Genomic DNA, 25116 nt, shown 5'->3' on the forward strand with positions numbered 1-25116 from the left:
TTTCAGCAAGCAAAACTTGCATTTTCCATTTTGAACACTAAATTTACTATTCTGAGTTGATAGCAAAGATTTAATTTTATCGGCTTTGGTATAGGTAAACTATTAGTAGCTTATATAATCTTCATGTTTGATAAAGTAGTTTACATGTGTTAGGTATAACTGGCATATAGTTACCCCCAGCTGCAAAAGGTCAATAAAATAAAAAGGCAGCTAAAAATATATCTGTTTTATTTACCAGTTTTCTAAAAAGCAACAAAAGTCATAAAAATTAGTCACAAGTGACAAAACCAAAAGATATTGCACTGTGTACAGAAAACACTGCTGACAAAAGGTTACGTCACAAATCATATTACAAACATAAGTTATAATTTTTCCCAACCTATCTAAAAGTGGAGATTTGTAATTTTAAAGTTACAGGAAAATATTTTACTACTACCCCTGTAAATGCACACACTTTAAAAAACAAGGGTAAGTTGTTGTGTAAACACATCTACAAAATGCTCTAAATTCACCTTTTCCCTCCCTTTCACTAAGTTACAAGACGTTTGTTAAAAAAATTAACCAGAAAAGCATGCTAATGGTGAAAAAAATTACGAAGTGTGTGAGAAGTCCCTGAAAGTTGTTTGTACACTTAGATTGCACTCTTAAAGCTTTATTTCTCAATCACTCTGGTCCAATTAAAATAATATATTTTTCATGTAATAACGAAATACGCACAATATGCTGGTATATCTGCACGGCTTAATTTCTGCACAAAACATCTAGTACATTGGACTTTATAAACACTAAAAGATTAAACTGGGTTTCCCCTTTAATATTTACACAGACTTAAGTTTGATCTTCTTTCCCAAAAACAATGGGAGTATGAGATCGTGCTGGTGAGTTTTTTATACAACATTAAAGTGAAATAGTCACAAGTAAGTTGTGACTGTATGAAATTCATGAGTTCTGCCTTCAAGCTATGAAGATGAAAAACACCAGAAATACAGTTGCAGTAACTGTAAATACATTAAGTGAAGATACATTAAAACTAATGTTTTGATTGCAGCTGAACCTCTTTATACATTTCCCCTGTTACCCTTCAGACTCAGTACTGCCATCCAGAAGTATTCTAAGCTTAAGTGTTCTTTATCTCAATACTTATTGGCAAATCCACCCTTTTTTGTCCTCTTCTCATTGCCAAGAAGTATAAAAGAACAGCTTTTGCACCTAATGCACAACCATCCAGATCCATACAATTCCAGAGGTACTACAAGTAAACTTCCTGACAGCAAAGGATTCCACCCACATAGCTAACGATCACTCAGTAACCAAATATAATGAAATGAATACTGTTCTAAAATCCTTTTCTGTGTATAACAACTATCTTGAAGTTGAGAGAACTCTCTAAACCTCTGAACGCATGTATGTTTAATGTTTATTTAGCCAGAACTGAAAGACTGGTGGCCAACTTAATGAAGGAATGAACTAGAACGAAGGGTACACAAACTTCTACCAAGTTTAACAAACAGGCAGTGGTAGATAACCAGTGTTCTTTTCTGCGGTTCAAGTTTTTGAACATATACTAGAAATAAAATTCTCAGAACTAAGATTTCAGTGTAATGAATAGTTCATAACGTTTCAATGGTCATGAAAATAAAACATTACAAAGTTCATGGCACTCCTTTATGTTCTCCCATCACAATTTTAATCTGTGACCTAAACATTTTAAGACTAGATATTGACATGGTAATATGTTATTAAAATATTTCCAGCATTTAAATAACATGAAAGCGAACAAAGAAGATGGGATCAACTAATTGGAGAAAGGATAGGAATTGTGAATCAAAATACCCAGAGTATCAACATTCTTCTTCAATATAGTGGACTAATTCAGTAATTAACAGTGATTCCAAAATGTAAATTCAATTTAACACTGCATTATTACTAAGTGGATATCTGAAGAAAACATAACTAAACTATGTATTTTGCAGTATTAATTAACCTGGTTACCAGATCTATAGGCTTTCATGAAAGCTTCTACAATTTATAGAAACGTTTTAGGCATTTATGTGAGAGTCTAATCCTTTTTTTTTTGTTTGTTTTTAAATAAAAGATTTTTGTTTCCAACAACGTACTGGAGAGATAAGGGATTGCCCCATTCAAAGAGATTTATTCACAAATGACCTTTTTCTAGAACAAAAAATCCATTTGTTTTATAAACCAGATTCATTTAGCTAGAAATAAGTTTTAAAACCTTTAAGACATGTTGATGCATCACTGTAATTTAAAGCAGCTCCTATTTTTAAATAGTGCCAAATATTAGGTTTGTTCTTCACTGATTTGACTCAGGGTAGCCAAGATGTTTTCTTCATTGGCTTCAATCATTTCATTAAGTTCCATCTCATGGATTTCTTCATCATATGGTGTATAAAAGCAGCTTCGTGTGTTGACCTCACAATAAATACACTCCTTCAAAAGAAATACGATAGTGACATATCCTCATAAAGCATTAAGTGAACCAATTCTTAAAAAGTTAGGTCGACACTTAGGCAGAGGTGGATTAAGGTTTCGTGCGGCTCTGGACCAGAGCAAGTGGAGAGCCCTTTCCCCACACCTTCCGCCTGTAGCCCTGCCCGTTCTGCTCCTTTCCCTCACCCGTTCCACCCACCGTCCCACCCCATTCCACCCCCCACTGCAGCCCATTTGCTCTTTTCTACCCCCCGCCCCCACCACTGCAGCCCCAAGCCCAGAGAAGCTCTGCCCCCTCCCTCTCTCACTTGGGCCCTAGGGCTGCAGTGGGGAGTGAGTGCTCCCCCAGCCCTGAGGCCGCGGCAGGTTGCCAGAGCTCCTCCAGTCCCTAGACCGCAGCATGGGACTGGGCACTGGGGCTTCGCCTGCTGCCCTCTGCTTCTGTGGGGGTGGGGTTCGGGGCACTGGGACTTCTCACACCCCACTTGCCCAGAGTTATCCGGGCCGACTGGTGCCTCCCTATACTGGGGGAGGGGGCATCAACTAAAGGGGAGGATGCATGACCTCCCTACATGTCTCCTTCCTGCCCACAGCCCAGGGCCTGTGCTCTTCCTGCCGCCACAATACCTGCTCTCTCTGTTCTCTTGCTCCCCACCCCCAGCTGCATTTGGCTGCCTCCCACCCTTCCTGGCAGCCAGACCCAGGCAGGGAGCAGGATGGAGTTGCTCTCCATGGAGTGGGCTGCCGCTTCTTCCCAGCCAGGCTCTCTTCCAGGCAGCTGCTGTGGGCAGAGTCCCAGCATGGCTGGTGAGTTTCTGGCCCCAACCCTATCCCTTGTCTGCTGGGGACGAGGTGTCCATTTTTCCTGAGCCTCCTCAATTGGCCAGGACACCTAGGCAAGGGCCCCCTGGGATCAGTGGATAATCTGTCATTGAACGTAGGGATGTGAAAAATTAGTTAAGCTGACCTAACCCTTGTCGTAGCTACAGCTATGTCAAAGGAAGAATTATTTTTTATATGTGGATGTTCTATATCAGTGGTTCTCAAATGTATCTATCAGTGACCTCTTTCACATAGCAAGCCTGTGAGTACGATCCCCCCGTATAAATTAAAAACTATTATAAATGCTGTCTCTCAATGTAGTTGATCAAGTTTTCTGTGTAACAACTATAAAAATGAGTCCCAACAGCAAACAAAGACTTACGTAATAGAGTAGCATTAATCCATTTAAACTTACTGAATTAGCAACTGCTTTTGGAAGTCTACCCTTCTGGATCCATGGATGAACTTCAATAAGCTCTCTTTTTTGTTCTTCTGTAAACTTTGGCTGGAATTTCTGCATTCGCTTTAGTTTTTGTTTGTCCTCTTTTAAAACCATTTCCACATTTCTAAAATAAATGTATTTAGAAATTGAAATTCACAGTTTTAAGGACCTAAAGTCTAATTTGTATCTGGCTTGCACATAGAAATATCTTGTGGAAAGCTAACATTTTAAAGCTTCACCCCTCATCCCTCATTAATCTATGTTAAATTTACAACCAACTATAAGTCTGAAAGATGTTATGGTTGTGTCAGCATCTTCCCAAGTTTGCAGACAGACCACTCCTGTGTCTCTGCTGCTAGCTCATTGCTTTCCTGAAGTGACTCTTCAGAAACCTGCTGGCAGCATCTGTGAAACTGACAAGAATGTTTTCAGTTGCACTCTGCTGCTGCTGAAGACAGTTCTGATCTAGAGCAGATACAAGCACTAGAGGTATTAACTAGAGAGGAGAACTCAAGAATGTGGCTTTCTGATGCGGGTTCCAACAGAAAAAAAGGAGACCTGTTCCTCTACAACAGGCAGCACAGTCAGGCAACTCTGGAATTACAAGTTACAGAGAGACAGAAAACATTCCTCCTTTCCAGGAGTAAGAGGGGGTGTGGAATTTGGTTCTGGAATGTTTACTTAAATTTGACCATTGTGACAAAGTGCCTCCTCTACCTTGGTGGGTCCTGGGCTTACTGGCAGATTTGCTCACTTCAGTGATCTTCACCACAGTCTCAGTCAACTTCTCCTGTGTCTGATCAGCAGTGGGGAAGTTTGGGGGGAACCCAGGCCCGCCCTCTACTCCGGGTTCCAGCCCAGGGCCCTGTGGATTGCAGCTGTCTATAGTGCCTCCTGTAACAGCTGCATGACAGCTACAACTCCATGGGCTACTTCCCCATGGCCTCCTCCAAACACCTTCTTTATCCTCACCACAGGACCTTCCTCCTGGTGTCTGATAACGCTTGTACTCTTTAGTCCTCCAGCAGCACACCCTCTCACTCTCAGCTCCTTGCACCTTTTGCTCCCAGCTCCTCACACGCACTTCCTCTCCTCTGGCTCCCCCTCGCCTGACTGGAATGAGCTCCTTTTTAAACCCAGGTGCCCTGATTAGCCTGCCTTGATTGGCTGCAGGTGTTCTAATCAGCCTGTCTGCCTTAATTGGTTCTAGCAGGTTCCTGATTACTCCTAGTGCAGCCCTGCTCTGGTCACTCAGGGAACAGAAAACTACTCATCCAGTGACCAGTATATTTGCCCTCTACCAGACTCCTGTACCCTACTGGCCTTGGTCTGTCACACCATTTACTAGTCACGTGCTGATAAGGAAGATGAAACCCCAAAGCAGAGTCAAAGGACAGCACACTGGTAGGAATTCCAATACCTTCTCCTTTCCTGCCAGTAGGAATAGGAATGGGTTGGCTTCTCACTTAGGTGTTGCACTTCCACTGTCTTTCATATCAGCCTCTATGCTGGTGGGTTTAAATCTCTGGTTATTAGACACTGTCCACTGGAACAATATTTGAAACAATATACTTTTGCATCTGTTGCTACTCTTAGAAATTCTAAGGGTTGGGCTACAACTAAAACTTAGCTCAAACTAGTTATATCACTTAGGGCTGTGAAAATTTTTATCCTCTGTGTGATGGAATTAGGTTGCCCTAACTCTCATTATAGACACAATCTGACCAAAGACTTGTTCCTTAAGAGGGGATATCTCGACTGACGGGAGTGAATTTACTACAGTGACAGAAAAACGCCTTCTGTTGCTGTAGTAAGGTCTATACTACTGGTGCAGCTGTACCTCAGTAGCATTTGTAGTGTAGACATACACTAAGTCTATATTTATATCAGATTAATAGGGAGCACTAAAGTTAACCACTTTATAAATCTGGATGCCCAAGTCCAATCTCCCTTTTCACTCCTCACAGGAGATAACAGGCTTCTCTTTTCACACACCTACCTGCAGTTTTGATAAGTTACTGAAAGACAGATAGAGGAGGAGAAACCAAATCAAATGTTTTAAATTAAGAGTTTACTCTCTGCTCGTGGGTCCTTATCCTTCCTAAGGTGCAGAGAGTGGGGCTTTGTGAGGAGCACGGAATGTGTGTGTTTATAGGGTGGGGAAAGAATTTAGACAGGAGGCAAGCATTTGAATGTGTAGGTTTTAAGTGAAATAGCAACAGTACAGTGATTTGCATACTACAATCACCTCACTAATCCATGCACTCCAACTGATAGAGGTCTAACTAGTCAGACTAAAAGGATTTGTAAGAATACAACTGTCAGTCAGTAACTGTACAACATCCTCAGCCAATACCATAGTTTAGAACCATATTAATCCTACTAAATTGGACTTATCCTTGTTTCTATAGCTATCAAACACATTCATCTTTCTAATCTTTTAGGCTAGTAAATAGAAAGTGCTAAAAAGGGAGCAAGCTTGAAAAGCAGAATGACATAACTTCTTAGTCCATTCAGGGTCAGGTAATCTTTAGTGAAACCGCACCTCTTAGCTCATACAGGAATAAAAGTACTTAGAGTTACCGGGATGGTATCTGGTAAGTCATCATAACAGCATCATCTGTATCTGCCATCAGTAACCAGATAGGATCCTGAAGGACATATTTAATGAAATGTTCACTGTTTTCCATTTCAGGGTTCTTTTTTGTATTATGATTATTTTCTGAGGAGTCGATGCTTCCAAAATATTTGCTGGTATGACTTGTCTCACTACTGCCTTTAAAAATAAAAAGTGGCTTTTATAATAAATGTCACATGTTCCATTTCAGTACATTGTTTGAACTATGCTTTCCCCTGTAACAGGAAAACCCTTTTAGCCAATCAAAATGCCTGATGGAGGTATACAATAGAGAACCTCTTTAAAAGTCTCTGAGTAGATCATCTGTGTTAACTTCCTACATCAGAGGTGGGCAAACTACGGCCTGCCCAGCCCCTGAGCTCCTGGTCGGGGAGGCTAGTCCCCAGCTCCTCCCCTTCTGTCCCCTGTAGCCTTAGCGTGATGCACCGCCAGCACTCTGGGCAGGGTGGCTGGCTCCAGCTGGGCAGCGAAGCTGCAAGCTCCTGCCACTCTGAGCGACATGGTTGGGGGGGAAGGAGGGGCAAGGGTTGGATAAGGGACAGAGGGCTCCGGGGGGCAGTGAGGGGACAGAGGTACTTGGATAGGCATGGGATTCGGTGGGAGGCTGTCAGGGGATGGTGGGGGGGAGGATGGACAGGGGTCAGGGCAGTCAGGGGACAAGGAGCAGAGGGGGTTAGATGGGTCAGGGATTCTGAGGGAGGCAGTCAGGGGGTGAGGCCAGGCTGTTTGAGGAGGCACAGCCTTCCCTACCTGGCCCGCTGTACAGTTTCACAACCCCGATGTGGCCCGAGGGCCAGAAAGTTTGCCCACCCATCCTACATAGGGAAGTTTCCCACGATAGCTGTTGCTGCCAAACATGGAATAGAAAGTTTGGAATGGTCAATAGAATACATAGTCATTGCCCTATGAGCTATTACCCAGAAAAGATGGCAACTAAGAAAGGAACCCTATCACACCATCTGTAGTCAAAATCCAATTCAAAATATGACTGAACACGTTAGAGGCAGTATCTGAACACTGGACAACGTTACCCAGAAGCTTTTTATTATTATTATTCTAAGATCTGCAGCGTTAGTTTTGATTAAAAGAAACAAATACTTCTCAGTTTAAAATTAGTTCTTTTAAATAGAAAATGAAGAAAAAACTCATCTATTGATTTGTCACAATTACCTCAAATATCTTCCTACCTGGCCTCACAGACTCTCTACAACTAAGATAGCAGATGTTAGTTGTTCCAGATGCAGCCCAAAGAAAAACATTTAAACAGAAGTCAATGTTTCTCCATTTTCAACAAGCTATTACAGCAGCCTGAGACAAATAAAGCTACATGAAATTTATAAATATCGTAAAATTAGGATTGTAAATTAGATTTAAAAGAGTATGATTTTACTGTAAAGCTCTTGAGGTCAAAGTGATATCTGTAATAGTTCACAATCCCCCTCTTAAGGCATGATTATATTTAACCAGTAAATGTTACCTGTTCTGCTTCCTGACATGCCACAGCCGTTGGATCCAGATCCCAACGACTCAGCAGCTGCTGATACACCACTTCCTGATGAAGCTGAGCCAGTGCCTGAATATGTATCCTCTTGAAGTAAAATATCAAGTAAATCACTGGACATAGAGAGAGCATCACTATTTTGAGCTTCCACTGGAGAATCAATCTGGGTGAGAGGAAGGTGAAAATGAAATCATAACCATTTATTCACTAACATTTATGTTAATATATGGGACAGACTTCAGTTCTTTACATAAAATTAAGTAACAGTACCTTTTCATAGAGAAAAGGGACAGCTGCACAATACACAGGTAGTCTGACTGATAATTAAGGAGGTAGAAGGAAGTGGATTAATAGGTTTGTCAGGTAATCTTTTAGTCAAATAACTCATTTAGATTTCAACTACATATTCTTTTTCAACACAAGTTAAACATCTCTCTTCAATATAATGAAACAGTTTGTCAAAGGGACAGTATTAATGTACTTCACTGTGCTGGAGCCATCTGACTTCTTCTGCAGCATCTAGCTTCTACGGGACAGGAAAGACTAGGAATTGTCCCTATTGTAACTTAAACTTAAAAAAAATAGCTATCACCATTGCTGTAAGAGGACAAAAAGATAAGGCCTGTCTACACACAGTTCTCTGGGGGAAGAAGCTACATGTGTACAAGCATCTTTATACGGGTTTATAATTAGTGTGTTCTAGGGGATCGTACCAATAACTATACTTTTTTATAACACAGTAACAGTATTTTTTCTAATCATGGCTCCTCACAATGCTGTACACAGTGTAGATCTCACTACAGGTTCACATGCACCCTTTGCGCGTAAGACAGAGACACGCAAGCCATTTGCGCTGGGGCCACACACCTCTGTGCCTCCTTGTGCACCTGTACAAGGTCATAAAGGGCACAGTGGCCACAAACCTCCTTCAGTTCTCTTGCAATACAAGGTATGTACTGCTGAGGAGTGCTAAAAGTGGAAACGGAACAAGTCATAGGATCCACATTGACTACATCTCAAAAAGCCTGTGACTGTAAGGTAAGTAACCGTTCTGAGTATGTGACAGTGTGGAACTCCACTGAAGTTGACCAACAAGCAGTATGTACCTGCAGCAGTACCTGGATAGTGTGAGGGAGTGTCTTGTCTATATCAGTCAAACAGAAACTGAAGTACTGCTCCTCTGAATTTGGCATCTGCCCTGGCAGCCATGTTATGTGCATAATGCTTGACAAAAGTTAGCGGGTTGCTCGAGGCATCTGCCTTACAGATCACGAGGACTGGCATGTTCCAGAAGCTGCTGCCTGTGCCCTAGTGGGGTGCGCATTACTGTCCGGAGGAAAAGGCTTGCTAGCCAACTGACAGAAAGTGGAAATACACTGTGTGTATTGATATTTCTACACTTGACCTTTCAACATGCTGGATATGGCCATGCAGAGGAGGGTGGAGAGAGAGTCTAAAAGGCTGTGTCCTGTTGAGATAACAAAGAAGGCCCTGAAAACATCCAAAGTATGAAGCTTCTTTTCTCCAGCAAAGAATGCAATTTCAGGAAGAAAAGCAGTAAGATCGTAGAATGGTTCAGGTGGAATTCTGAGACCACTTTAGGGAGGAACTTAAGGTGCAATTTCACCACCATTGTGTCCCTGTCGAAGGATATTTTGGTCATATGTGCTTGGAGTTCATTGACTTTCCATGCTGATGTGATGGCCATGAGAGAAAGTCTTGATGGTGAGGTGGTATAATGATCACTGTGATAGAAGTTTGAATGGAGGTTCCATAAGTTGCAGGAAGACAATGTGAAGATCTCATGTGGGATCTGGGTCTCTAATTGGAGGGCAGGGATGAAGAAGGCCCTTGAGAAACCTTGACACTGTAGAGTCAGAGAAGACTGAAAATGACTATCTGAGCATATTACAATGATGCTGCAGCCAGGTAGACTAAAGCTAAATGCCAATTCTGCCTGTTTTAAGAGCACTATGACCAGAATCTTTGGTATCAGAACCTGTATTGGATTTTGGGCTGCCCCTGTGATGGAAAAAAAATATTTTCAACTTTGAGGAATTAGTCCTCTTGTTGGAGGTCTTATGGTTTTGTAAAACAATCTCCTGAACCGATAAGGAGTAGTCTGTCAGTCCTACTCATCCAATCAACATCCAGGCAGTTAGGTGTAATGACTGTGGGTCTGGGTGAAGTATTTGACCCTGGTTCTGAGACAGTATGTCGGGACACATGGGAAGGCACGCTGGGAGGCTGGCTGGACATATACACGAGATCTAACAGCTAAAGCTGCTTCAGTCAGTAGGGGCTACCATAACTGTAGACATGTCCCATCGTATCTTGGATATCATCCTGTGGATGGGGAGAAGAAAGATCAGTGAGAAAACATAGGAGTTCTTGAGATCAAATAAAGAAAGGCTTCTAGAAGGCAGGCTGGGTTTACATCTCCTCTGAAACAGAAGTCCCTATATTTGAAACTGTCCACTGTGGCAAAGAGGTCTACAGTAGGGGGTCTCACACTGGTAGAATATCAGGTCAAGAATGGATTTCTGCAGTGGCCACTCAAGACTAGTTAAGTTCCAGCTCAAAGTGTGCAAGTCATTGCTGACTCCCAGAAGATTTAGATCTACCAAGATTGCTACAGGCTGATGATGCCATTCCCAGAACTTCATGGCTTCTAAACAGAGATGGGATGATTGAGGGCATCCTTGTTTGTTTATATAGCGCACTGCCACTACAAATGGTGCTCTGCCAATGTGCCATCTGTCTGCACCACAGAGTCTGAAGAACAGGCAGGAAAGCTACAGAGGCTAGACTGACAGCCCTTAGTTCCAAGAAATTCATGTAGAGCTTCAGATGATTCTGACAACATGAGTCTTGCATCTGAAAGTGGTTCTATTGGGTGCCCCAATCTGTTCCTGACATCTGTCACTAGCATAATCACTGGGAAGGAACTGAAAAGAGTATTGTCTCATGTTCAGTGGATCTAGCCGCCATCTGAGATCCTGTAGGACATGGGGCTAAACTACAACTCATCTGCTCATATGATGCTTGGACGCTGTTGTGGAGTCCACAGATTAAGTTTGGCAAGTGGTGTCTCATATGCTGATACAGAAATATGGCCTAAAAAGCTCAGGGCATGTATGTGCTGTTGTCAATTTGACCACACGTCATGCACTAATTGACTAAAGGGACCAATACCTGTCCTCCAGCAGATACCTTTGCTGATCTGGAGTTGATCAGAGCTCCTATTAACTTTACCAACTGCGAAGGACAATTTCTTGTAGTTCACCAGGAATCCCAACTGGGAAAACACGTCATCTAGGGCTGTTTCAATCTTTTCCTGGGACCGTCCTCTTATCAGCCAGTTGCCTAGATGGGGATTCCTGGTTTCTTAGATGTGCCATCTCTACAGCCAGGCACTCTGTGAACACTCTTGATGCTATGGAGAGTCCAAATGGCAGAAACCTGTATTGATAACGGTTGGGACTCACTGTGACCCTTAGGTATTTCTAGTGGGCCAGATGGATGGAGGTGTGGAAGGATCCTGCAAGTGGAGCTATCTATCCATCCATTTTTCCTCAACTCTAGAACAGGACAAAGACCTCCTTTTTTCTTCAGAAGTACGAGGAGTTTGAAGCCTCTTATGTTCATGGGGAACCTCTTCTACAGCTCCTAGATGAGGCCATTTCTGTTTCCAATAGTTTCCTGTGAGAAGGATTCATAAAGAGGGATGGGGAAGGTGGTCATATTCTGTGGACTGGTTCTGGTGCTGCTCTTGAACACCTCATTCATCTGAGGATGTGTCAGTATAACAGAGTTTAGAGTCAAGGTTGAGAAAGCTGTTGTTCCCTACTGTACTTCAGATGCTCCTTTGCATCACATTCTGTCTATTGTAAAACTGTATATGCTGCCTCTGCTGATACGCAAGCTGAGGGCAGGAAGCTGGAGGAGCACAGATCCCCAGAAGTATAAAGTCACCATAGGATCTTTCAGCAAGAGTAGGACACTGTCACTTTCAATGAATAATTCTGAGCCATCAAAGCGCAAGTCTTCAATTGTGGTTTGTACTTTATACGGGTTATCTGAAGCTTGGATATAAGGCAGGGGTGGGCAAAGTATGGCCCACAGGCCATATCTGGCCTGCGGGACCGTCCTGCGTGGCCCCTGAGCTTCTGGCCAGGAGGCTAGCCCCCGGCCCCTCTCCTGCTGTTCCCCCTAGCCTGCAGCCTCGGCTCGCACAGTGCTCTGGGTGGCAGGGCTGTGAGCTTCTGGGGCAGCGCAGCTGCAGAGCCTGGCCTAACCCAGTCTCTGTGCTGTGTGGTGGGGTGGCAGTGCGGCCTGGGTGCAGCCAGGTGGCGCGGCTGTAGCACCGCCAGCCACCGGTGCTCCAGGAAGCACAGTAAGGGGGCAGGGGGGTTGGATAGAGGGCAGGGGAGTTCGGGGTGGTGGTCAGGGGGTGGGGGTTGGATGGGGTGGCAGGGGGCAGTCAGGGGGGGTTGGATAGAGCGGGGGTCCCGGGGGGACCGTCAGGAATGAGAGGAGGGGTTGGATGATGCAGCAGGGGTCCAGGGGCAGGCAAGGGACAAGGAGTGGATGTATGTGGATGGGGCAGGGGTCCCAGAGGGGCCATCAGGGAATGGGGGGGGTGTTGAATGGGAGAGGCCAATAGGCAGTGGGGGCCAGGCCATGACCTCCTCCCCTAACCGGCCCTCCATACAATTTACGAAACCCGATGTGGCCCTCAGGCCAAAAAGCTTGCTGCCCTAATCTAAGGTCTACTCAAGACATCTGCTAGGGTAAGTCTTACTGTCACTGGTGGTAAAAGGGAACCAAGGGAGGGCAGAGGTCATGCCATCTTTTAAGCCCTCATATAGCAGCATGAAGCAGCACAGGGCACATGTACAGTTATGGACACTGCTAGTAAAAAAAAAAAAAAATCCAGTCTTGCAGGCATGAGGCACACATGCATCCACAGTGGGATCCAAACTAACACATGCCATTGTAACTATATTGGTGTTTCTTTGGGTATGGAACGTGTGTGTAGACCAGCCCAAATTTTGTGGGGTGATTAAAAATTGAGGTTGGGCAGAGGATTTAGAAGTGACATTTGTATGGACTAATTCTAACAGCAAAGTTAGACCTGTATAGAAAGTATTACCTATCTTTCTTTCATGATGAAAAGAACCATCTCAGTAAAAGATTTCACAACAGGTACAATACAATTATGCTTTGAAGGCTTACGAAACAAAATATGTACCAAACATTTTAGGAAGCTCAGACAAGTAAAATAAGTTTACAGTGAAAGCGTCAACAAGATGAACTGTTAGTGGTTAAGTAAGACACTGGGAAACATTTTCTACATCTCAGAGCAGGTTCTAACTGAAAAGCAGGCTTACAGTTATATTGTAAAGGTTTTGCTGCAACTTAGGTCAAGGATACTTGGAAATTCAAGCTTCTGACTGAATATATTAAAAATAGAACATTAGCTCAAGTATAGCATATGATACACTCCGATGTGGAAAGGCAGAACTTCCAGTAAGTTTAATTTTCATGACTAGCATAAACACAGAAATAGCTTTGTTTATGAAAACTGAATTTTCCACTCTATCATCTTGCAAAAGTGAAATATATCAAAAATGTAATTAGTACATCATCAGTCTCTGTTTCAAGTCAATCAAGTTCAGAGTTTTTCTTCTTTAAGAAATGGAACATAAACAGAATTAAAAATGTCAGATGAAGAAACTGACCGAGATTGAGGGAGTCCTACGAAAAGTTACACAAATGAATTGTTCAGACCAGTGATCTATCTAGTCCAACAGAGTCTCTGAAAATGGACAGCATTACATGCTTCAGAAAAAGATGCAAGAAAACCTGTTACAGACAATTATAGACTAAACTGCCCAATGGGGAAGTTTCCAATTTTTGAGAGTTAGTGTTTATGTATTAAAACATGATATTAACTTTTACGCTAATTAAAAAAAAACTTTATCTAATTTAACAAGATATCATCTATATACATCTGATTTTTTTTTAAATCATATTATACTGTCAGCCTCAATAATATTTACTGGTAAGAGAATTCTGTAGGTTTACATGATATATGATTAACAAGTATTTCCTTTTGTCAGTTTTAATTTGTTACCTTTCATTTTTGTTTATGTCTTCTTTTTCGGTGTTATGAGAAGGGATAAATCAAAGCACACAATTTACCTTCTTCATGCCATCTCTCTTTTTATTTGTCTCTTTTCTAAACAGTCTCAAATTTTATCAATCCCTCTCCATATAGTTCTCATCATCTCTTGGATCCTTTGATTTCTGCTCTCTCTCTTTGAAATAGGGTGATCACGATTGATCATTTGACTATGCCACATGAGGACATTCCATTGGCTCAGATAATGACATATTTTCAGTATTATTTTTCCATCCAATTCTTTATACATTCTAACATTTGTTTGTTTTTGACTACCACTGCACATTGAACAGAAGTTTCCACTGAGCTGTTCACAATGACATTAAGTTGTTTTCCATGTAGTTAGCTACTTTCAAACCCAACTGATGAGCATGAGTAATACAAATTATTCCTTTCATTGTACAATGCTTTGTATTTGTCAACAATGAATTTTTCCTCTCAAGTTTCTCACACAGTATTCTCCAGAGGTGCACCTATTACATTAACTCATTGGTTGAAAACCTGATACAAGGAAAACCATCTAGTAAGCACCCTTTGTACTCTAGAAATGAAACTGGACTATTTGTCTCACTACCTGAAAGCTTTTCCCCCTTAAAATAATAAGTTTTATGATCCATTGTGGGTAGAACTAGTGTTTAAAAAAAAATTTCTTCCCCCCCTTCTCTAAAATACAATTTAACAAACAAACAAAACACCCCCACCACATCCAAATATCTAAATTCAGAAAATTTTGACCAACCCTAAATATGGATTAGTCTATGTTTTTTTAGTGTTTTAATCTAATTAACCTTTAAGAGGAGAATATTGTATGATCTGCGTAAACTAGTTAAGACTTATAAAAATCACAGGGCATTCATTGTGCACTCTCTCTCTCTGCACCAACACAGAGGTATCTGGATCTTGCTTAATATGCCAAGAAAATGGTAATAGCTCCACAGAGCATAATTTAAACACACACATGCCACTGTAAGACAACAGATCTATGAAGCAGAAGTTATACATACTGGTTAACTCCTTTGCAGGGGGGAGGGATAGCTCAGTGGTTTAAGCAATGGCCTGCTCAACCCAGGGTTGTAAATTCAATTCTTGAGGGGGCTATTTAGAGAACGGGGGTAAAAATCTGTCAGGGGATTGGTTCTGCTTTGAGCAGGGGGTTGGGCTAGATGCCCTCTTGAGGTCCCTTCCAACCCTGATATTTTAGGATTCTATGATTATAGACTAGTATTTCCCAATGAGCACTAAAATAAAATGCATCAGAGATTCTTAGAGTTGAAAATAAAACACTGGGTGATGGCAAGGTCCTAACACTCTGGAGAGATAGGAATTCCAGGGCATATGCATTAGCATCAACACATTTTGCATCAACTACATCATCAAAAAATCCACGTTCTCAATAAGTATTTTTAGGGATTCCATACAGGTTAACACTGCTATATCATTTACTACAATTAACTGCATAATATTTAATGACTCATAAGTACACAAGTAACAGTATATGTATCTTGGGTACGTGCATGCACAAGCCTCCCCCTCCCCCCACATATATTTTTAAGGGGCTAACAGGGGTCCAAATCCTCTATGCTGTTAAATCCTGTATAGCAAACATTATTCTAACAGAGATCCTCTTATTTTCAGAGTTTAAATTCAACAAAATCAACACTCACATGTTGATCCTTGAAATTTAAGGAACTTGAGGTAAAAGGGAAACTGACTGATGGTCCATACAATTTTACTATACCACGTAGACCAAGGAAAAGCTAAAATGGTGTAGAGATACATATATTAATTAATTTCCTCATTTCATTTGCCAATGTACTGTACATTGGATTTTAAAATTACAAAAATGTGTGCTTAGTCCACAGTTATATTTCCACTTATCTGCCCCTCAAAGCTTGTAACAAAATAATTAAGCTGCTAAGATGGTTTCTTAGAATCAGTTTCAATTCTCTTCACAAAAAGAATATCGTGTGTTCATATTAACTGAATAAAATATAACAGGTCTTGCAATATACGTAATACATTTCCAAACCTCTTCTACTAACTTTATATTATAAACTTTTTAAAGCAATTAAAAAAAAAGTAGTAACAAAACAGTATGCTGTTTTTGTTCAGTATGAAAACAAATTTCATTTCTCTTCTTTCCCTCAGGGAAAGAGTAAGTTTAAAACAATTTATTTCACTAGAATGAGCTCACTGGAAAAGTCCAAATTTTCCAACCTAAACTTGAGGGTAGGTTTAAAGAGATTACATTGAAACTCTGCAGCAAAAAAACAAATTGTACAGCTTTGAAACTGATGTTACATAAATTACTGTTGGGACAATACAATTTTACACTTTTCTGAAGTATTTCTGCACATGGACTATGAAAAGAAGAATAGCTATATTCAAAATGTAAAGATGTATTTTTTTTCTGGAAACTATATGCAATACTTACAGGAGAGGATCCTTTTCTGCTGCTGTCATCAGTTATGGGTTCGTCTGTGGATCCTCCTTCAATTAAAGCTCCATGTAAACCAGCAGCAGCTCCACTTTCAGCACTTTTGGGGGTTTCTTCTAATTGCAGAAGGTTTAGCTGTAGCGGAGAACTGCACCTGGACTGGAACAAAGGTGGCGAGGCCTGATCTTGAGGACCAAGAGACTGTGGCGTGGAGGAACGGGATGGATCATTCCGTGATTCCATGGCAGGAGTCTTTTCACTTTCTGCTGGTGTACTATAATGGAATGGTTGTGTTGGAAAGAATGTCTCTTGAGGGAAAGGATTTGGGACAGCTAATGGCGGCTGTGCTGAAAACACTGACTGTGAAGAGAAAGTAGGATCAGCAGAAAAGTTAGGCTGGCCATTGTAAAGTGTCTGGGGTAAATTATTGTTCATTTGAGGGTACATGTAGTTGGGGAGCACAAGAGCTACCACTGGTGCTACAAGAGGTGCAGAGAAGTGTGATGGCTGCACAGGACAATTATTTCCAGAATCTGGTAAATCATTGAAACCAGAAAGGCAAGCCTCAGGACCTGGAGGCACAGTTCCTGCTGCTGAAAAAACTGGAAGTGGATATGCAGGCATAACAGCAGGGAAAGACATGGCTGAATGGCTAGCTTGAGAAGTATCTGATAGTGACCAAGCTGTACTATTTAGGCCTTGCAAAGGAAACTGATGAGGGGGATTGGGTCCAGAAGTTGTACTGTCCGAGGACTCCTGTGGTTTAATTCGTTTTGGTTTTGATTTCCTGTTCTTTCCACTTTTCCTCCAAGACTGATCTACTCCAGAAGTACCATTTCTTTGCCCACGAGCACCTGGAACACAGCAGGAAATAATTATACCAAATTGTGAAGTGTCCCCTTCAAGTCATTCTCAGAAGCTGCTGAAAATTGTGTCTGTTGCTCTATTACAACTGAATGGAACTGACTAGGGAGTAGTCAGACTCACTCTTCTGCCTCTGGCACAGAAACTTTGCAGGAACAGCTGTATTAGCACAATTGCAGAAAAGGAAAATCAAGAGGAGGGGGAAAAAGCTGTGCATTTTGTGCCCAAATGTAGTCCTTCACCCCTTTGTCCAACAGTTTTGATGCAGCGACTTCAGTTTTTGAGGGGGGAGTACCTCTAGAATTCTCTCTGGTCTATAAAAACAGCAACTACAGAAAGGCAATTCTAGCCCTCTTTGTGTTAGAGAATCACTGCCACACAGGCCTTTAATTTCAGAGGAAACTCTAAAGACTCTCAAGCAAGCAAAAGAGGGAATAAACCCAGAACAAAAGATGTAGCAAAACTAGGAGGTGCTGTGGCAATTTATTTTTTGATTGATTGATTGAAGAAAAGGTCTTTTTATGTAGAAGAGCGTGTTGCTTTATTTTATGTGGAAGACAACACTAAAATTTTCTTTTAGTTACAAACTAAACTGGTGTCAGTAGTCAACTGGATTGATGGAGGAAAGAAAAATTTCACACGTTTGAAAATCTCTATTCTGGTGCACACTTGTCAGAAGACAGAAGAAAGTTTCTCGATTATCAGTGTGTTAAACACCTGGCTGTGGATTGTGCATAGTATGTAGATGTCAATAGCTACACAGTACATGAACTATAATTAAAAATTGAATTCCGCCCTCTCAGAGTGAGTTTGACACTGCCGATCTAAAATCAGTTCAGCTAATACTTTAGTTCCCTAACCGATAATATGGCCATCTTTCATGATCATTTTCATTCATCACCATCACAAAATTACTTAAAAGTACATTTATCCATTGGTTCCAAAACTTGGGATGAGGCTGCCCCATTGTTTTTAATATTAATGTAAAATGCACTAGCACACAATTTGTAGATGTTCACATCCTACCATAAAGAGGTTAGTAGAATTTGAATCTTCTGTTAAAATGTTGATCATACACACTGTAGAAGTGAAGAACAATCCCACACATACAAGTTTAAACATTACTTTTATGGATTTGATTTTCAAACAAGGGATTCATAGATGAAATATTTTGTCATAATTTTTCCATGGCAACTTGTAGTACAGTAGAACCTCGGAGTTACAAACACCAGAGTTAGTAACTGACCAGTCAACCACACGCCTCATTTGGAACTGGAAGCATGCAATCAAACAGCAGCAGAGACAACAAAAGCAAATACAGTATAGTACTGTGTTAAACATAAACTACTAAAAATAAAGGGAAAGTTTAAAAAAAGATCTGACATAGTAAGGAAACCGTTTCTGTGCTTGTTTCATTAAAATTAAGATGGTTAAAAGCAGCATTTTTTCTTCTGCATAGTAAAGTTTCAAAGCTGTATTAAGTCTATGGTCAGTTGTAAAACTTTTGAAACATAGCATTTTGTTCAGAGTTACAAACATTTCAGAGTTACGAACAATCTCCATTCCTGAGGTGTTCGTAACTCTGAGGTTCTACTGTATGTTTTGTTGATTTATATTTTAAAGATCTAACAACAGAATCCTTGGTGGTTCCCCACTGCAAGGATAGGAGAACCTAACCATGCCCAGTTATCTACATTGCGCGGTTCCTCACTATTTGCAAGGGTGTGTGTGCTCTGCCCTTTGTGGGCCTTCTTAAGTCTCTCCAGATGGGGAATCAAATGAAAGTCACAACCCCCAAGATGTTCAGGGATAATTCCTCTCTGCAGCCCCAGTAAGGGGGTGTGTTTGGCAAGTCTAAAGTGCTACCAGTGATCCAGCACCAAAGTAGTGGGTTTTGGGAAGATCGCTCTGGCTGGGCCTCTGAGGTCTGCTATACTCTCCTCTGCATCATGGTGAAGGTCTCTGGTGAGGGGTTCCATCCACAGCTTCAGGAGTCATTCCTGCAGTCTGATGCTTTGGGCAATCCTGCTCCTTCCGCTCCCGGTTCCCCCATAGGTGACTGCAGTTTAAAAGCCTCCTCATTATCATGCATGATTGACAGGGCTGCAGAGACGGGGCTAGCTACACCACCTGGACTCTGAGGCCTTCCTCATCTGTGTGGGATCCCTACACGCCATCATAGGTATAACACAACATCTTACATTTAAAGGACTTAGCAATTTTATGCTTTATGCTATAGATCAACAACGGTCAAACTGTGGCTCATGAGCCACATGCAGCACTTTTATTGTTAAAGTGCAGCTTGCAAGCCCTCCATGTCTCCCCATTCTCTTCCTATCAATTGGGGGTCAGGGGGACGAACTCAAGACCTCTGCCTTGCAGTGGGGTAGGGGCTTCAGCAGGAGTGGGGATGAAGCCCCAAGCCCCGGCTCCTGCAGGTGTGCCCCCGCTTTCGAACTTCTGAAGATTGTTGTATGTGGCTCAGAAGACCAGTAAGTTTGGCCACCCCGCTATAGATTCTTTAAATTCAAATGCAATAAATCTTCAATTTGTAACTGATGCCAGTTATCAATACAAAAGATACAACTATCCATGCCTATTTTACATATAATGTTCCCTTCTATTTTTTCCTCCTACCACTGTGCCCTACAGATCAGTGTCCCTTCTCCATTCCGTTCTGGGCTTCCTGGAAGGAGCAGGATTTCATATCCAGGGTTCAGTGAACACTGAAGCCTAACTTCAGCCAAAGAAAAATGACAATTGCATTTGTACTACCCTTAAAGTGATCCATGGTTTAACAGCTTCTGAACCTGCAACATCTAAGATATGTTTTTTCCTGTTCACAGATAACTTTAATGGTTAAAACAAAGTTCAAAAAAGACAACAATTATTGCCTTACCACGTTCACCATGACGTCCTTTGGGTTTATCTTGTAAGTAGTAATTGCAGCGGGATTGAAAAATCTTGAATCTTTTAATTTCTCTGAATTTATTCAAAAAGCTCTGCTCTTCTTTTTGTGTATGCACTGCAAGAATTTCCTTTGTAAGTCCCAGCTTCTTAAATAGCTCTTTTTCCTGGTTTGCATGTATAGCGGTGGATGGAGGGACAAGAAGTTGACTATCTAAGAGTTCTGTTCCACAAGGACCATCTTCTATCATTTCTAGAACAAAAGTGAAAAAATATTTAAGGCAAATGAGGCAAAATATTCTGCTAATTTTAAAATTAAGACTTTACGATAAAAGCACTGTAACTCTAAAATGTCTGTCCGTAAGTATTCTACAGCAACAAAAAAGCGTACATCATCCCATCGGTTGATAATGGAATAGCTAATTATAGTGGTAAAATGTCTTAAATTAAGCTATTCATCTCAATAATAAGTACTGTACCTAATTCAGGTTGTGGTTTTTTGTCCCCAACATGAACTATGGTGCTACTGTAGCTGCACTGACTGGTGAAGGATACAACACTTTCTGGTTTCCCAGGTAAAGCCAAAGAGGTTAAGTGAGCACCAACTACCGGAGGACCATTTGATTTATCAGATGTCTTCAACACAGCAGGGTCTATATGAGTTTTCAACAGCACTCTTTCTTCAGAGGAGAAAAAGTTAAAACTTCATTAGATGAAACATGAAATAAAACTTCATTAGATGAAACATGAAATAAGCTAATGAAAAAAAAAAAATCAATCGCCTGAGTCATAGAATGCCAGAGACTGAATTGCTTTTGAGACGATTCAGATTCTGTTCATTCCCAATAGTTCAGCAAGGGCCAACGTGTTTATGTCAGATATTACCCCAACTTCCAAGACAACATACTATTACACACACACACACACACACACACACACGTATTTTCATCGATAACAGCTGAAATTTACAGATAGGCAAAGTGAGAAGAATGCTTCTTGAGAACTTAGTGTTTGATTTAACGATCTATTTTGACATGTGATGTTGACAATTTGTGTTTTAACAGTTATAAAGCTTTAGCTTTTTGAATCTCACTGTCTACTGTCATTAAATAATTGTCTGACACTCCCCATAACTTCCAACCATTATGAACATTTAAAAAGATAAAAAACAAAACAAATGCTTAAAAACAATATTAGTTGTCAAAATTATAAAAAATAAAAATAAAATTCTGCCATGCCTATTTATATATTCCTTCTGCCTCCCTTTCTACTTCCTCCATCCCTTTTCCAACAATAGACATAGGGGGAGGGATAGCTCAGTGGTTTGAGCATTGGCCTGCTAAACCCTGCTAAACAGGGTTGTGAGCTCAATCCTTGAGGGGGCCACTTAGGGATCTGGAGCAAAAATCAGTACTTGGTCCTGCTAGTGAAGGCAGGGGGCTGGACTCAATGACTTTTCAAGGTTCCTTTCAGTTCCACTAGGAAAATCTTCTATCATTTCTAGAACAAGTATATCTCCAATTATTATTAGAAATGTGATAGCCATCAAGAATTCTCTTTTAAAAAGTACAACGTATCTTTGGTTACTTTAAAATTGTATAGTTATTTATAACTAGTCATATCCAATGTTTGCTTCTTAATTGATTTGCTTTAGCTTTGACCCCCAGAAAAGTTATATATGTATATTAATATGCTTAATGCACTTGTGTGATTACCATAACAAACACAGCTGTTACAACATCAAAACCAAAATAAGATTATATAGTTATTTCTATTGTAATGAACTGTCAACACCTTCAGAAACTCCAAATTAAGGGAATCTTAACCACAAATTATCAAACTACAAAAGCTGCAAACATTCATGAATTTTCATAATTTTATGTAGCTTTTTAAAAACCTAACACTAACGTGATTTGTTTAGTGAACACAGATAATGAAATTTCAAGAAGAAATTTCATCAATTGTCTTTGACAGTGCAGAAGTTACCCTAAGCTAAAGTTATTTAGAATTTTGATTTCACGGCCACATTGTCTTGCTAGATATGAGACTGTCAAAATCAAACATGGGCATTCTCTCCCTCTCCACTTAAAAAACTCCATACTTGAGAATGTTCTGCACAGAACTGATGTTTTTGCTAAATCCTAATTAAAATTACGTTAATTAATACCTCCTGATGGCTTTATGGCATTATCAGCTGTTTTTTGCTTGTGATCATCAGAACTCAGTGAAGCAGCATTGTTTGATGAAGGTTCACATTTTCTCTTTATTGTGCCAGGTATGCTGCAACTCTCCAAGTACCTATATAGTAAGTGTTTAACAAAGTTAAATAAAAATATTGCAAACTTAGGGCTTAAAAACAGTTTACACACCAACAATACACATTGGATGGAAGCCTACCTGATGACACTGTCTAAACAACTAATCTGTTGATAGGAATACACAGGCTGTTCCTTCCAAGTCAGTTCCTCTGTAACCACATTCTTATGAGCAGCAATGGCTACAGTATCCTTTTCAGCTATATCTTCCATCCGAACACTCGAAAAATTTGTTTTTTCTGTATAAAGATTCATGCTTATTACAAGTTAACCCTTCATAACTCTTAAAATAAAGCAGATGTAAATCAAACCCTAATTTATGTCCTTCTTCTGAATGACTCAGAAGTTATCCTTCATTAAAATATAGTAAAACCAGTAAATACTGCAATAAAATGTTTGTGCCAGTCAAATGTAACAGGAGTATTGCATAAATGTTTTTCACAATTAGCGGAAAACCAATAGTCCTCATAGTTTTAACTTGAAATTTAATTTATATTACGCTGTATTCAGTACTTACTTATTTTAAGTCAGCATACTCAAAACAGAATTTATGAAGGTCTGAGGACTACGAGGGTGGATGTAAAGTATTAAGGAACCAGGTGAATAGCCAAACTCTTTGTATGTTCAAATTTTAAATCTTATGAGTGACAACAAGTTGAAAGTATCTATGAATTTTTGGAGTTACAAATAGAAAGAAAATATTTTACTTGTTTTTGTAACACTTTGTCCCTTCCTAAATTTAGCTTTTAACTTTAAAAACTGTGAGCTCAATTCATGTGCCTCATTATATTTTCTATGAGTCACATCACAGTTGTTGGGCTGAGGCATTTGTTACAATATCTATGCTGACACGACCTAATACCCACTAAAAAAATGCAATTATCTGATGGTTTGGTGGAATACTCCCCAGTAAGGCTAAAGAGAACACTGTGCAATGAAGACAGGATCTAGGAAAGTTCTCACTATACATCTTCTTACAACTGCACATATATTATGTACCAACAATGTTGCAGTACAAAATAAAATCCCTCCCTGAAGGAATTTACTACTTTCAGAAACAGAACAAATATGCAAGAAGAGAGACAGAGAATAATAATTAAATTATTTATAACATAGTATAATCCAAATAGTTATCTTAGAACACGCTTAGCTATTAAGTCTTTGAAAGTTGTCCATCACAAAAATATTCAATTAACTGGAAAATTCCAAAAAGATATTTGATACAATTCTCAGACATTGAACTCACATCCATAAACACAAAAAAGTACTAAATAAAAGTAAAGTTCTGTTTCCCAGTTAGTATTATAGTCTGACAGTCATATTTTGCCTGGAAATTGGATTTAGTTACTTTAACACAGCTCACTTGAACAAAAATCTGAACTTCTGCTGTTTTACAGAAAAAAATACAAGCTCTTGCTGCTTTACCTCCAAAAGACTTTTTCTTATGTTCCAGCTTCACTCTTCTATCAGTGAAAATATGTTGTCCTTCATTTCTGGCCATATGTGCATCTTGACATGTCACCTGAAAAGTGTCAAGGGGTGTGCAAAGAGAAAAAATAATCACTAGAAAATTTTGGCTTATTCATACATATTGGGTCCTTAATGAACTCCCTAGGCTTCAGAGCCCAAGCTCCAACCTTAGATGCAACTTCAAAGAGCTTTGCTGTCCACACAGCTATTTTCAGAGTGCTAGTGTGAGCCTCACAAACCGAAGCCTGTTGACCTGAGCTGAGAAGGTCATTTCCAAAGGCTGTGTACATATACTGAAAGGATTGGTGAACAAGATTTTTTTTCTTGACTGAGAAAGCAAAGACTTACATAATTTTACTACACACTGTGGTTGACATAGTCGCATCTTAGACTGCATTTAATTCTTCCAGTGTTAGCTAGGGGAGCACAAACTACCAAGAACAAAACACTTTTTCCCAAAATATTGGGCCATTTATTTGAAACTAGCAACTGAGCTTGCAGAGGAAAATTAGAAAAAGAATATTCTACACAACAGACTCAGTCCTGGTCTCTGAAAAAAAGAATTAATAATGCTTAATATAGCATTTCAAAAGAGATCTGCCTACCTTTTTAAACCTCATTAATTAAAAATTCTTATTCTATCCTCACAAAATGTATCATCATTCTGACCCTGCCTCTGGACTTGCTAGAATAGTTTAAAAAAAAAACAAAAAAACCTGTATCTCTAATGCTCATGTTTAGAAAAAAAATTGTTAAAATCAAGATAGGGAAGGTAAAAGTCTTTAAGGGTTTTAGTGAATGCTAAGATACTTTTTCCTGCACATAATATTTGTGCTGATCAGCAGAAAACAAAGACAATGACATACTCGAAAGCCCACAGGAGTTGTAACACAACAGCAGGATCAGTAAGAAGCTATATTAAATAATTTAAAAAATATTTCTCAGAAGAATCTGCAAACTTCTGCAGCCCAGATTTGAATGCCAGCCCAACGCTAAGGACACAAATACTAGAGCTGGGTGAAATTTTCCAGTGAATGGTAAACTGGCCAAAAAAAATGCTTCTAGGTCCAGGCAACCAGAGC

At 40.2% G+C, this 25116-nt stretch overlaps 1 protein-coding gene across 9 annotated transcripts in view; it reads right to left on the reverse strand.

Moving 5' to 3' along the window:
- Positions 1-211: 211 nt before the first annotated feature.
- PER2 (period circadian regulator 2) overlaps positions 212-25116 on the reverse strand; it is an 87077-nt gene continuing 62172 nt past the window's right edge. For all 9 annotated transcript variants that reach the window (XM_050963996.1, XM_050963994.1, XM_050963991.1 and 6 more), the window contains 10 exons: positions 23990-24086; positions 22647-22803; positions 22417-22547; positions 20729-20929; positions 20242-20502; positions 16476-17332; positions 7831-8017; positions 6299-6491; positions 3689-3839; positions 212-2451 (listed from right to left, as the gene is read on the reverse strand). In XM_050963996.1, the coding sequence (XP_050819953.1) occupies positions 2302-2451; positions 3689-3839; positions 6299-6491; positions 7831-8017; positions 16476-17332; positions 20242-20502; positions 20729-20929; positions 22417-22547; positions 22647-22803; positions 23990-24086 (2385 nt within the window). In that variant the 3' untranslated portion in view covers positions 212-2301. The remainder of the gene's footprint in view (positions 2452-3688; positions 3840-6298; positions 6492-7830; positions 8018-16475; positions 17333-20241; positions 20503-20728; positions 20930-22416; positions 22548-22646; positions 22804-23989; positions 24087-25116) is intronic.

This window comes from Gopherus flavomarginatus, chromosome 8 (assembly GCF_025201925.1).
Source record: "Gopherus flavomarginatus isolate rGopFla2 chromosome 8, rGopFla2.mat.asm, whole genome shotgun sequence".
NCBI classification, from domain to species: Eukaryota; Metazoa; Chordata; order Testudines; family Testudinidae; genus Gopherus; species Gopherus flavomarginatus.